The sequence below is a fragment of the Urocitellus parryii genome, assembly GCF_045843805.1.
Source record: "Urocitellus parryii isolate mUroPar1 chromosome 13 unlocalized genomic scaffold, mUroPar1.hap1 SUPER_13_unloc_1, whole genome shotgun sequence".
NCBI lineage: Eukaryota > Metazoa > Chordata > Mammalia > Rodentia > Sciuridae > Urocitellus > Urocitellus parryii.
The window spans coordinates 833,102-847,568 of record NW_027551761.1 but is presented as its reverse complement, the minus strand read 5'-3'; the positions used below and the strand labels follow the sequence as shown (position 1 = coordinate 847,568).

Sequence of the window (14,467 nt, the reverse complement as noted above, 5' to 3'; positions counted from 1 at the left end):
CTTCTAAGCCAGATCCCTAGCTCCTTTATTCATTTTTAAATTTTGAGTCACGTTTTCCTAAGTTACCCAGGCTGCCCACAAATTTTGGATCCCCCTGGTTCAGCCTCCTAAATTGCCTGGAGTTCAGCCGTGCAACCATGGTGCTTGGCTAACCACTTTTGTTTTCTAATTATTTTACAGTTAATGTCACTGGATTTTCTTGGTCTATAATTGTGTCGCTTGCAGTTGGTCCTCAGAATAGCCATAAATTCAGCCCTTGCCCTGTACTGGGCACCTGCTAGTGGCTTGTGGCTGTTGGGTGATCTGCGCTGTTCTCTTTGGGGTGGGTGTTGCTGTTCCACTATGCACCCTGTTCATTTACCAGAACAGTACTCAGTTGCTAGTGAGGGATGAAGTTTTGGTATAAAAAATGTTTAACCTGCATATGGTCATGTTTAAAGCTTTTACCAGGCTTGCTGAACTGCATGGCTAAGCAGAGACTTGGTTTTAAGCTCATCACTGTGGATTGTCTAGAATTTCTCTCTGCAGGGGCATGACCTGCCCATGGTAGCTGATGGAGTGAGTTCTGATCACTTCAGTTTACCAGACTTGTTTTCCTTCCTTCCTTTAATCCTCTGACTGTACTCCCCTGTTTCTGTTTATTTTTCAGAAGGGTTCTCTAAGTTGCTAAGGCTGACCTTCAACCTGTGATTCTCCTGCCTCAGCCTCACTGGCATTATAGACATGTGCCACTGTGCCTGGCTGCTCCCCTGTGTTTCTGTCTTCTGGGGTGGTGCCTTGGGTTGGTGGGTTTTGAGATCTTAAGTGTGACATTTGTCTTGCTATCACCCATAGACTGGCATCAATATGATGACATAATTTGCATGAGGCCTCCTGGGACACTGGAGATATTCCAGAACCTCTTCACTAATAAGATAAAGAAGGAGCTGTTGAAAGGGAAGAAGATGGCAGCCGAGATCATGCTGGGCCGCATCTTCAGCATCCTCCAGACCTGGAACCCCATCAACCTGAGGAACTTCTTTACCCAGTTCCGGCAGTTTTACTCTGTTGTCCGAGTGCCTATGATTTATGAAGGGAAAGCACAGCCCTGGCATAGCCTGGGCCTCAGAGAGGAAGAGGTATCAGTCTTCCCCCAATCACCAGTAGCTCTGGTGTGGGTGGTCAGGGTCCCCTGACCTACTAGAGGCATATAGAGACCCTGTGACTAAGTAGGGCAGGTGTAGAGGGGTCAGGAGGACCTTTCCATCCCTTTGTTTCTGCACCACCTCTTGGGAATTCTCTCCTTATCTCTCCTCCTGATTGTATCCATGAGCCTCATTCCCAGCACCAATCTTGCATTCTTTCCGGGCTTAGGCAGAGTTGAAAGAAAAGGTGGAGCCCATCCTTTGCCCTTCAGCCACACTGTGGCTTGGAGACAGAGCTGGCACTCTTTCTCAGTTTGACATTGAGCTCTCATGAGCATCCAGGGGCCTCCCAGACCCCCTCACTACACTGTTTGGGACTGAGCATCGATGTGCTCCTGCTGCTCCAGAAGCCCAAGTGCTGGGGAAGTGGGAAGTGGGGCAGATGGGACCCTCCCCAGAGCTCTCTGTCCTCAGGGCCTTGATACCCTGCCCAAGGGGCCCTCCAGCCTCCAGGGCATGCACTCCATAACCATGCCTCTTCTTTTCTCCCTGCATCAGGTGAAGAAACACCTGTGGAAGTATTTGAAAAAGCAGATGAGACCATTTCTGGAAGGAAAGAGTGGGGATGCCCTGCCTGAAGGGTGCCCTGTGAAGAGCAGACTGAGGATGGGTCTGATCATTCTCTTCCTGGTGGAAGATACCAAACTCTGCTTATCGGAGCGTGACCTGACCTCACTGTGCTCCATTCTCTGCCCCAGTCCCTGCTCACCAGATGCCCTGCATAGCGACCTCCACCACATCCTGTTCACATCTGAGAGGTATCCCATGTTTTTTTGTTTTGTTTTGTTTTGTCAGAGGTTTCGTAGGCATTTATCATGATTTTTATCTGACTATAGAGATAAGTGCTAGTCAGAGAAAGGCTGAGCGCACACTGGGGAAAAATAAAACCACAGTCATGTTATCACTTGCTCCTGTCACTTTCCTGGCATGTATGTCATTGCTAGTGTTGTTAAATTCGGTGTTCTCCTGAATACCCTGACTTCAAAAAGCTTCACAGGGCCAGGTACCACGGCAACACTGTCATCCCAGCTACTTGGGAGGTTGAGCCCAAGAGCTTAAGACTAGCCTGGGTAACTTAGTGGAACCCCATCTGGAAAAATAAATGAATAATATAAAGTACATGACAGAAGTGCTCCTTGGAGGACCTTCCTCTTCACGCTCAGCATTCCTTAGCACTGGGGCCCAGGCCTGCCTGCAGGTATCACCTACCTCAGCTGCAGAATCCACAGGGATGCTGTTCCTGCTGTCCCACCTGTGCTGGTGGAAGGACACTGCCCCTGCTGGGTCAGCCATGGCCTTTTATGTGGTAGGGGAGACCTCTTCTGAGCTGCTGTGATTGGAGGATCAGGGTCTCTTCTGCTTCTGTTTGGTTTGAGCTTGGGTAACATCAGGCAGCCTTTCCTGAGCTCTTAGCACCTGTGGGTTTCCTAAGTTTTAAAGACCCAGGCAGTTTCTGTGCCCTCTGTGAAAGAGAGACAGTGGTAAGGAAATCTACAAACAGCTGTACATGGGTGTGAGAGAAGGAAGAAACATCAATTTTTGTGCCCGTGGAACACACATCATGTGCCATTCCTTTTAAAACATAGCTGGGCATGGTGGCATGTGCCTATAATTCCAGTGACTCATGAGACTGAGGCAGGAGGATTACAAGTTTGAGCTTCAGCAACTTAGGGAGGCCCTGTCTCAAAATAAAAAATGTTGGAGATATAGCTTAGTGGTAGAATGTCTCTGGGTTCAATCCCAGTTTAAAAACAAAAACATTTGCTTTGTGTTTAGGTCCACCATCGCCAGACTGCCTGGTTCAAACCCTAGGTCCTATGTGAATTCTTTGGTTTGAAACCGAGCACCTCAATACTTCAGCTGTATGGTGTGGGTGGCAGTGACCTTAGTGGGTGTCTTTTGGCATTTGTGATATCCTGGTGCATTGGGTTGGGGGCCAGGAACTTGTCCCCCTTGCCACCCTTTGACTCTTGGTCTGGGACTCGGTCCATGTGTGTAATGCTCCTTCTGCTGGGTGCAAGTGGCTGTCCCTTCCCTCCTGGGACATCAGACCACAGGGAAGGTTGGACACAGCCATCCATAGCTCATGGTAGGTCTTGGTTCCCTTCCAGATGGCAAGTGTACTTGGTCAACCTGTGCCAAAGATGCATGGTTGCAAGGGTCGTCGACTGGCTGGGCATCCTCCCTGTCCTGCACTACTGTATGCAGCTGGACCCTCCAAGAAAGGACTCTGTGAACCAGTCTGAGGACATCTGGGCTGCCCTCAAGGGAATCTCCTTCTCTCAGTTTCAGAAAGAATTGCTAAATGAGTAAGTTGTAAAGCTGCATTTATGTAAGCACATCTTGGAATGATTCATCAGCACTTTGCCATGGAACTATATCCCCAGTTCTTCTTTAAATTTTTAATTTTTGAAGTTGGGCATGGTGGCACATGCCTGTAATCCCAGTAACTCAGAGGTTGAAGCCGGAGGATCGTGAGTTCAAAGCCAGCTTCAGCAAAAGCAAGGCACTAAGCAACTCAGTGAGACCCTGTCTCTAAATAAAATACAAAATAGGGCTGAGGAGGTGGCTCAGTGGATAAGTGCCCCTGAGTTCAATCCTCAGTACCACCCCCGACCAAAAAAAAAAAAAAAAAGATTTAATTTTTGAGATGGGTCTTGCTAAGTTGCCTGGTCTGGCCTGAACTCATGATCTTCCTGTCTCTGAAACAACTGGGATCACTGGCATGGCCAGTGTACTATGCAGTCTTTCTCTTATGACTGTACTAATATGTGTTTACTCATTTGTGTGACAGATACTTAGCAACTCTGTGTATCCCAAGACTTAGCCCTGAGTACCACAAATCTTAGTTTGTGACTTCTAACCTTGCCTTTTACCTGAAGTGGTGGGTGATGAGTGCATTTGGTAGAGCTGGAGCAAGCTTCTCCTTTTGCTAGCCATAAAGCTCAGGCCAGAGAACTGGCCAGGAAAAGCAGAGTACTTCCACATTCTCTGCTGTCTGATTGTGAGGGCATTGTGGTGTCCCTTGGGTGGGAAGCTCAGGCCTCCTGGAGTGGAAGTCTTGGGTGGGCAAGGGTACACAGACAATGGCTTGCCCCGATCCCAGGTCTTAAAGGCACAAGTGTATCCAGGCTTTGCCAGGCCCCCCCTGGGTGGGATGGGGGGTGGGCTTGAATACTTCTGTCCCCACTGAGAACTGTGCTTCATCAGGAGAAATGGTACTCACAGATGCAAAACTCCAAACTAAATAAATGATAAACTGGAATACTAAGCAACATGCATTCCACCAATTTAAAAAGCCAGAATAAGGCCAGGGCTGGGGCTGGGGCTTAGTGATAGAGCACTTATCTAGCTTGGCCAAGGCAATGGGTTCCATCCTCAGCACCACCAAAAAGAAAAAAAGTCAGAGCAGGAGTCACAGAGGAATCGAGAGCAAAGGTACCAAGTAGAACTGTGTAGGTGGAGAATCAAATCCAATCCCAAACCAAGAGCCTGAGAGGAGGAGCCAGCAGATCCAGATCCATAGCTCTGTAGAGCTCTGTGCCTCCTCTCCAGCAACTGGTAAAACAAATGGCAGGAGAATGAATATGGTACAGATGTTGGGGACAAAGCTGCAGACCCAGATGGCACCCAGGGACTCCAGCGCCCTGCATGGCAGGTGTGCCCGTGGGCACATGCAACAAAACGGCTGCATTCTGAGCTGAACCACTCTCAGTACCCTGAAGGTGCTGCAGTCCAAGGGTGCAGGTTCCTAACCACAGCTGAGCAGATGGCTCTCTGGAAAATCCTTACATGCCTGGATATGTTAACAGCATACTTCTAAATAAGATCATCTTAGAGTGAGGAAAGGTTCTTCAAAGAAGACATGGAAAGCACAACTACATAAGAAAAATGAAAGGGGGCTGGGCTGTGCTCAGTGGAAGAGGACTGCCTGGCATTGAGCGAGGCCCTGGGTTGCCTCTCCAACACCACAAAAAAAAGTTTTTGAAATCAAATTTAAGTTCAAAACTTAAAGTAAATCTGAATTAAACATGAAATCATCACTGTACTCATTTCCACATACAGATAACTGCCATGTGTGGAATAACCTATCCCCTTGCCCACCCCATCCACTGGGAGCCAGCTGCCATCATTAGGGATAAAGGCAGTGAGCTCAATTGTTCCCATCTCTTATCTAGTTTTGAAACCTTTGGAAATGAAAGCCAAATGGAAATGATTTTTTAAAATTTATTTTTTTTGGTGCCAGGGATTGAAACCAGGGGTACTCAACTATGGAGCCATATCTCTAGTCCCTTTTAAATTTTTTTTTTTGAGACAGGACCTCACTAAATTGCTGAGGGTGGCCTTGAACTTTTGATCCCCCTGTCTCAGCCTCCTAAGTTGCTGGGACCACAAGTGTGCCATACACTTGGCTATTTTATTCAGTTTTCATTTGATTCCCTCTGTATGTCTGGTTCCAAGATGCATTGATATCTACTTTAAAATCTGAGCATTCTGGGCCTTCCCAGCCTTGCTTTTCCTCGTCTTGAGTCTGTTCAGTACTCTCACTGCTGCCCTCGTCTCTGTCCTGGTTTCTTCATTCAGGAGCCAGTTTCTTGACTTCATGGAGAGCAGGAAGCAGTTGCTGTATATGGATGATTATCTCTTTCGATCCTGGTTCAGTTTGCTGCCTCTGAGAAGCCTGGTTTCCTATATGGAAAACTCCACTGAATATTTGAGTCGCATGCCTGCTAGGGTCCTGGACTGTTTTCTAGGGACTCACTACAGGCTGCAACGGCTTCAGAAGATCTCTAAGATCTCAGAAGATCTCTTGGAGGTTTGTGGTTGGAAGTAGATTGTCAGGTCCTTGCTTAGTAAAAGCAGGTCACACACTGAACATTGAATGCTTGTGGGTCTTCTGTCCTAAAGGGCAGGTTGGGGGAAGTGCTCAGAATTGCTGAAATAAGAAGTCATTATTTCTTAGGGTTAAAGTTTGACTTCCCAGAGTTGATTCTGGTTTAGTATATAGAGGACAAGGGAACAGTAGCCGTTTGTTAATTATGACTGTTAGAAGGCTCTGTGAACATCACATGTGTCATAGTTGCTGTCTTTCCTTTTATGCTTTTTGGGGTAAAGAAAATGGTATAAGAGACGGGATGCAGCTCAGTGGCAAAGCCCTGGGATTGATCCCCAGTTCCAAAAAAGAAAAAACAAGAAAAAGAACCCCAACCAAAAAAAAAAAAAAAAAAAAAGAAGAAAATGGTACAAATTTATAGCCTGCATTTTACCAGTGGAAAATGAAGATTGGCCCTTGAGCCCTTGAAGTCTCATGTGCAGGGAGAACAAGACAAGTCCCCATGCCCTTCTCTCTTCTCAGCATAACAGCTATTTTCTGGTTGAAACTTTCATATTTCCTTTTCTCTTCCCTGCCTTAGTATGTCGGGAATGTTTTCAAAATGCTCATGCACCTCGTGAACATCTATCAGGACATGTAAGTAGAACAGCCAATTACTTGGGGCTCCTATGTTGTGTGGGCTGCCTCGTGTCAAAGTGGGAGGGTGGTACACCGGCAAGTGCCCCAGTGTCCTCTGCAGTTGCCAATCCAGCCATCCAGGTTTTTCTTTTTTCTTTTTCTTAAAGAAAATGAATAGGGTTGTGGATGTACCTCAGGGATGGAGCACTTGCCTAGCATGTGCAAGGCCTGGGTTCAGTCTACAGAACTAAAAACAAACAAACAAAAAAGCAAATCACTCTCTTGGGTGCTGAGATTTTGCTTCATTCCCACCCAATCTTTTGGCCTTTGTGTTTTCATTTATTTTTAAATGATCACTTTCATAGTGCAAATGTATGCGTCCTGCATTTTTAAAATATTTGCTTCTATGGTTTTTGTAAGTTGGGCCAGTTTAAAACAAAAATCAAAGGTTGCCTTGCAGAATCATTTACTCCAACCCCTGTGCGTGACCTTTGCCACCTGGAGGAATAGCACATGAAACACAGAACAGGAATGTGCACCAGGGGCCCAGGTGTTCCTGGAGCCTCTCAGCACTGTTGGTCTCCCTCCTCTGAGCCCCTGGAATGTCTGGATGTGGGGCACAGCACAGGGTCTCCCTGCACGACAAGTCCCTGTGACTTTGCAGGGTTCTTTCTCATATCACCAGGCTGTCAATTAGTAAATGTGAAACCTGTTCACACCAAGTGGAAGAAATTTCGTACACAGTGCACACTCTTCTTCTAGTACCCTCCCTCTCTCCCTTCTGTATCTCTCTGATTTTTTTCTTAAGTTATATTTAAATTATTAGAAAGATTCATCCTTTGCTATTTTTTTGAATAAGGGAAGGTATTTGAAAAATATTTTAACTTGGTTTTGATAGAGTTCCAACTGCTGAGCTAAGTCAAAATGACTGTGTTCCTTTCTTATCTCAGTCACAGCTTTAAGGCTTATTGTAATGATAGCCTAGAGGAGATCAAGTAAATGCCTTACTTGTGGTCATTTATTTTATTTTAAGTAATTAATTTATTTGCAGTACTGGGGATTGAACACAGAGGCTTTTTACCACTGAGCCACACTCCAGCCCTTTTTGTTTCTTATTTTGAGATAAGGTCTTGCTAATTTGCTGAGGCTAACTTTGAATTGGGCCATTCTCCTGCCTCAGCCTCCTGAGGAGCTGTGAGTACAGGCATACTTGTACATCTAAAAAAGGAGAAGGGACTGGTAATTGATTGATAATTGGTATTGTTTTCTCATTTCCCAATGACTTCAATGATCTCTCTGGATCCTGGTGGGGGCAGGATTCTTGAGAAGACCTCATTAGAGTCCTACTTGACTGTGTGCCTGAAGCTCCATGAAGCTGTCTGCAGGATCACCAAACGCCTGAGGTTTTACGAGATCCCTGCCTTGTCTGCTGAGATCATTTGCAGAATCATTGGACTTAGACCTCCAGTGGTGAGTGGGATTTATGTACCAAATGCATGCCCAGGAGAGGTCTGAGATTCCATGCAGTCTGATTTGGAAGGGAACTTGGGGTATTTTGGGAATCCTGGATGAGACAGAGTGGTCAAGTCAGCTGTCAGGTATTTATTTGGCACCTCCTAGATGCTGGGTTCTGTTTTGTGCAGACTACACACTTAGCTCTTGGCCTCACAAAAAAGATGACCCATTCTTTGTCCTTGATTCTATTGTTCACAGAAAACTAGGGCCTGTTTCCCCCTAAAAAAGCATATATCTATGCCTCATCTTCCCTGCCAGAACCCTTCTCTTCATGTTGCAACATAACATGGCAGCAGAGCCCATGTCCTGCTGCCCTGCTCAGGCCCCTGTGCCCCTCAGCCTGAAGTCACCCTCCCCCTCATGCCCCAGAGGGAACCTGACTTTGATTTCTGCCACTGGAGATGCTCTGCCCTTGGCCTTCACACTCAGTTCTCTCACCTGTGTCTCAGGGCAGCTTTCCTGCTGCTGTATTGGGAGCTCTGCGTTGCTATGCAGCGTCTCCACTATGGGTCCTGAGCTTCTGCTGTGGGTGATGCAGAGTGGCATCTCAGGCGACTCTCTTTTTAAACTTTTTCCACTTCAGAACTGTGACATCAGGAATGGAGATGGTTAAGTCTATATTTTCACTTTATTCCTTTTAGCCTTTATTCTTTAAAATACCACAGACACACTCCATTTTTTTTTATGCCAGGGTTGAACCCTGGGGTGCTTAACCACTGGCCACATTCCCAGCCTTTTTTTTTTATTTTTGTATTTTATTTAGAGACAAGGTCTTAGTTGCTTAGAGCCTTACTAAGTTTCTGAGGCTGGCTTTGAACTTGGGATCCTCCTGCCTTGGCCTTCTGAGCCACTGGGATTACAGGCACTAAGAATGATTACTGATAAGGTGTCTGCTTTCTCCCAGGTGGTACTATTTTATCCATCCCAGGTTAGTGCTAGTTCCCAATAGATGATGCTTTGGAAGTTTGTCAGTTATTTAGGATTTACTTTTCTGCAGAAGGAAATGTCCTCATTTGTTGTTTGGGGTCCCAGATCTGTGGTCACAAATGTTCTACCTGTGCTGCAAAAAAAAAAAAAAAAAAAAAAAAAATGCAGTATTAAAATTGACCAAAACAGAAACATACCCGGGCAAGTGGGAGCCTCTTGGATGGTCATCTGGGCGGCTGCCATGAGGACCAGAGCACAGTTCAGGGCCCTGCTGCTTGTTCAGCCTCAGGGTTGTTCCTGCAGTTCATTTATTGACCACCTCTGTACAGCCCTGGATGACACTAGGATGGGTCAGTATGGGACTGGGGCCACTTTTGGAGTTGGTGGAATGCTCGAGGCCTAGTACCAGGGAAATGCATGCCCTGCTGAGGCATCCAGATTGTCCTGGAAGGTGCTGTGCTGTTCAAGGACATTGTGCAAGGGCCCCTGTTTCAGTTTCCCTTGAGACCCCTCAGTGCTCTCCTTGCCCTGCTCTCACCTGTGCCCTGTGCTCTGGTTACCCTGCCTGGAGCCCTGTTGTTGGTATGCCTCCCCAGCTCCTTGTGTTTCTCCACCTTGGCGCTTACTGTGGCTGAGGACCATGCTCTTCCCGCTGTCTGAATGGGTCATCTCTTCTACTCTGGTTGGTTCCTTCCTGTAGGAATGGTATCTGCTTGGTCACCTCATCAGTTTGCCCAGATGGAGGCACCAGGGTGGTTCTGTGAGCCTCGAAGGGGGCAGGAGGTGGCAGACCCAGGTTTTGTGGGCTCTGTAAGAGCACAAGCTGTGCAGCCCTCAGGGGCTCAGGAGAGGCCTCTCTAAAGAGGGGCCTGATGCTGGAGTTGCATGTGCTCCCTGGCAGATACCTCTGGAGTGCAAAGAGGGGCTGAGGGAGTGATAGGTCACCAGAGGCCTTGAGCCCCCAAAGGGGGTGGTTCTGTTGGTGTGGTGGTAGAGGAGAGGAGGAGAGAAAGTGGCTGTCCCCACAGAGTTGCCAAGGGAAAGGACTGGCTGGCCTCAGGCCAGAGAGGGTCTACTTCACATCCCTGAGGAGTGGTTGCCAGGAGTTTGCATGGTCCACTGGCCCTGGGTTCTCTGGAAGCTCTCTGCTCATGGGTCCATTCTTCTCATCTGATCTGGAGAAAGCACAGGGCTCTTGTGTGTGCTCCCGCTGCTGGAGGCTCTTGTTGAGGTGGAGTCTGTTCAGGGACCAATAACAGCCATGCCTTCTCCTCTCCTCTCCCATGTGGCCCCTTTTAGGGGAGCCCAGGGTTTTGGAGAAATGACAGTGCTTGTGTCAGTTGGGCTTCCAACAAGGACAGAGCTAGGAGGTGGCTTGGGTGTGGGGAGGAGCAGAGCAGAGCTGGTAAACCTTCTTTTATGTGCCCACAGGACATGGTAGAGGACCTGGGAGCCACAGCCAGGAAAGACTTGCTGACAGTTGTCCTCCAGGGTGTCCTGGCCATCACAAGATCCTGGCTGCACACAGTGTTAGCAAAGAACATGTTCTGGAAGGGTTCAACTGTCCTGTTCACATACCCTGAGGAAATCCAGGTAAGCTTTGCCTGAGGCTGGAGAGTCTCCACAGGCACCAGGGTGGGGAATCACAGAGCTGTGGCCCATCACCAATTATTTGGTCCCAAGGCCTGAAGGCTTGGGCTCATCATGTACCTTGCCTCTGGCCCTGGCCCCTACTCTGAGGACAGGACATTGCCCTTTGCCTGGCAGGAAGTCGGTAGGATGGGGTGCAGTCACGCTGAGGCAGGGGTTGCCAGGAGGACCATCTGCTTCAGGTCTGAGGCTGCAAGCCAGCAGTGTGGCACTGGAAAAAAGAAGGCCAATATGATAGGAAGTGCCTTTAGCTGGCAACTGAGTGGAGCCATTTGACAGGATGAACTCTATCCCCAAAGCCTGGGACATGGGAAGGACTCCACAATAGGCACCCCAGTGATGGTAAGGATGACTAGAGGGCTGCAGTGGAAGGAGGTGGAGGCAGGAGGTCCTGCCCGCCCCAGGCCTGCTCTTCAGCCTGGCTTCCTTATTCCCTGTCCTGGAAGTGAAAGGTTGTTCCCCTTCAGACACGGTCTTCCAGGGAGACTGTGGAACCTGCTCATGGTCTTCACACAGAGTTGGAAGCAGGACTCATTGTGATGTGAGGCAGGGGTACCCCAACTGTATAGATTAGGATGGGCACAGGGCCAGAGAGTTGTTCATTTCAATCAAGGACAAAAAAAAAAAAAAAATCCTCCCCCAACTACTTTGTGAAGTTTGATACCAACAGACTGAAATTCCAGGAAAACACAATTGGATTATTAAATATTATTCCAGGATTCTAAGTGGTATAATCCCTAGGCATTAAACATGAGTGAAGGATAGCTATGGAGCCACTGACAAGAAAGAATGTTTCTAAGTACAGTAGTAATGATAAAAATAAATGAAATTAATTAAACATCTACTCTGAGGTGGTTGCTGCTGTTATTGCTGTTTATAAGTGAATTTACCAAGGTCTGGGGAGATGAACATGCTGTTGGTATTGTTGGAAGTCAAGGCTCTTTCTCACCAGGAGAAGGAAAATACAGAGTAAGGGGGAAAAGAGCTCTGTGGTATGGAAGGAGCTAGAGATAGCAATAGGAACTCATGATTTAGATAGTTGCCAGCTCTGTCCATCAAGAGTCCTGTGGCAAAGGCACCTGGGACCATGAGCACCTACAGAAATAATGATGCCCTGGGACCTGAGCACAACATATCACATCATGGGTTTTCTTTTTTTTTAATTTGTACTGGGGACTGACCCACAAGAACTTTACCACAGAGCTATATCCCCTGCCCTTTTTATTTTTTATTTTGAGGCAGGGTCTCACTAAGTTGCCCAGGATGGCCTGGAACTTGTGACCCTTCTACATCAGCTTCCTGAGTAGCTGAGATTTCAGGCATGTTCCACCCCACATGGCCCAGTCATATCTTCTAACTGCCATTTCCCACCACACAATGCTATTCCTGGAAGAAGAGCCACCTCCATGAGTCAGCAGGAGATGCACAGGTGGACCAAGAGCTCCTTGTGCTAGAGTGTCAGGAAGTGCTGAGGCTGCAGGCCCATCACAGGGATAGAGTTAAACACATGTGGTGATCCAGACATCTCCATCTCGGTTTAGCAAGAGGACTCCATGTGAAGTCTGTGGTTGCCATGGTGGTCTGCTGTTGCCAGGTTTTTACTTTTGATGCCTGAATGGTAGTCATGTTCATGATTGCAAAAATGGGGCCAAAAAAGCATAGAAATTATCTGGGCTATCTTTGCAGTGTTTTGGAAGTCTGAAGTTACTCTGTACTTTTTAAGAAAACTGTTGAAGATGCTTATGTTAGCCTAATGTGGTACAATTTGATTATTAAAAGGCAAAATGATAGGAACAGATTAAAATTCATTGATAAACATACAGAAAAAAAGAACTAAGAAATGTAGAATAAATAATTACAATAGAAGACTATCACTTTGTAACCAAGGTACAGTAGCTGATGCAGGCAGGTATCACCTAGGAATCCTGAGATAAGTGGGGGCTCCAAGAGGAAACAGGATTTCCAGTGCCCCACTGCGGATGCCTTTATGGAGGAGGAAAGACGACTTTCACAGTGAAGAATTCTGGAAGACAAACCTTAATCAAGGGCTAACCTCTCTGTCAGCCCCGATAGCACCAACAGGTCTCATGGGCTGCTTGTTAAGGCTAGAGGTGTTTGATTGGGCAGCTGTGGCAAGTGCAGACATTTGGCCACATCTGACCTATACCAAGTGCATTTTTATGTGGCTTGACTTAGTAGTGTTCCAACCAAGCCTATTGTAATCATGGGAAAACTGTTAGTCAATTGAGTCAAGAAAAAGTCTACAGAATGGCCTGACCTTTTCAAAATTGTCAACATCAGGAAAAGATAATGCCAGAGAACTTCTCTAGAAAAGAGACATGATCAGTAAATGCATTATGTGTCCCAAGGTGGACCCTGGATCCAGATGTCAGGTAGACATATAGAGGCACATGGGTAGGGCAGCTGCTCCAAGGCTCCTGTCCTCCTAATGCTGCCTGTCCTGAGGGCCTCTCTAAGTTGCTGAGGCTGGCTTTGAACTCAAAATCCTCCTGAGCAGCTGGGACCACAGGTGCCCCCCACACCTGGCTATTGCTATCTTTTCTGTAAGATATCCCTGTGATGTTTACTTGTCCCTGTGGCTGTCACTTAATACATGGGTTTTGCAGGTCTGGCGGCGGCTGGTGGGAATAAACTTTCCTGCAGAGCATGGCTGGAAGGAGTCGCTGCTGGGGGACATGGAAGGGAGGCTCAAGCAGGTAACAGACATGAGGGACACCCTCAGAGTGGTGATGAGCCCAGACCATTGGCAGGACCTTGGGCTACGAGCAGTGCAGTGTGTGCAAGCCCTGGGATCCACCCCAGCTTTGCATTTTTCTTTCGGATCAGGCCTCTGCAGTTTGACTTCAGAAACATTTCAGAGTTCTAGTGTGATGTTCTTGAGAAGAGCCAGGGAATGGGATTGTGCTGTCACTGGGCCCCTAGACATGTGTCATAAAGCACTTCATGTGCAGATGCTCCAAGGGACCTGCAGGTGGCAGCAGCCTTATTAAACACAATGACATGGAGAAAACACACACAATCAAAAATGCCCTTCATTTTGAATGAAACCCAGGAAAATTGGTTTCTTCATGACTGTTTTATAAGGACCTGATCAAATGGATCTTTTTAGCAAGACAAAAGCGAGGAACAATGGCTCATTTTTCAAAATTTGCATGTTTTTGCAAGCTGCTGTTCTGGATGCTTTTTTGTAGCATGGGAAGAGACTAACTTGGTTTCATCTTTGCTCCTCTGGTGACAGGCAGGGAGGACATGCTTAGTGTAGGGCAGGGAGGAGGGGAGTCAGAATAACGACTCACACCCCACCCACCTCTGTGTTTGCAGGAGAGGCCTCTCTCCCAGATCTCTGCCTTCTGCAGCCCTCACTGGGATGCCGCTGGCCTCAAGGACAGTGTGGCCAGGAGCTTTGAGAAGTGTGTCATCGAAGCTGTGAGCTCTGCATGCCAGGTGACCAATCTCTTCTTGAGAAACATGCTTGGGTTCACAGATGCTTGTTGACATGGCCAGCTCCAGGACCTAAGTGCTTGCCAGTTCCAAGGCCTGTGCTGATCAGGATTGGGTCCTAGGTGTCCCCTCCCTGGCTTGGGCCTCATGTGATCCAGTGCTCTCTACCCACTCCTTGAGATTAAACTTGGCTTCCTGCTGCAGAGGCAGCCATGCTTGCTATAAAAAAACCACAACCATGCTCACATGCCTTGGTGCAGGTTATCTGGTGGGCTAT

The 14,467-nt window shown here is 47.4% G+C and overlaps 1 protein-coding gene across 1 annotated transcript in view; it reads left to right on the top strand.

Moving 5' to 3' along the window:
- The window catches only part of LOC144251287 (E3 ubiquitin-protein ligase RNF213-like), an 89,965-nt gene that overhangs the window by 3,067 nt on the left and 72,431 nt on the right, over positions 1-14,467 (top strand). Inside the window, exons 5-11 of the mRNA XM_077794324.1 lie at positions 835-1,118; positions 1,683-1,942; positions 3,296-3,493; positions 8,022-8,106; positions 10,510-10,671; positions 13,356-13,445; positions 14,071-14,193. Coding sequence (XP_077650450.1) covers positions 835-1,118; positions 1,683-1,942; positions 3,296-3,493; positions 8,022-8,106; positions 10,510-10,671; positions 13,356-13,445; positions 14,071-14,193 — 1,202 coding nt within the window. The remainder of the gene's footprint in view (positions 1-834; positions 1,119-1,682; positions 1,943-3,295; positions 3,494-8,021; positions 8,107-10,509; positions 10,672-13,355; positions 13,446-14,070; positions 14,194-14,467) is intronic.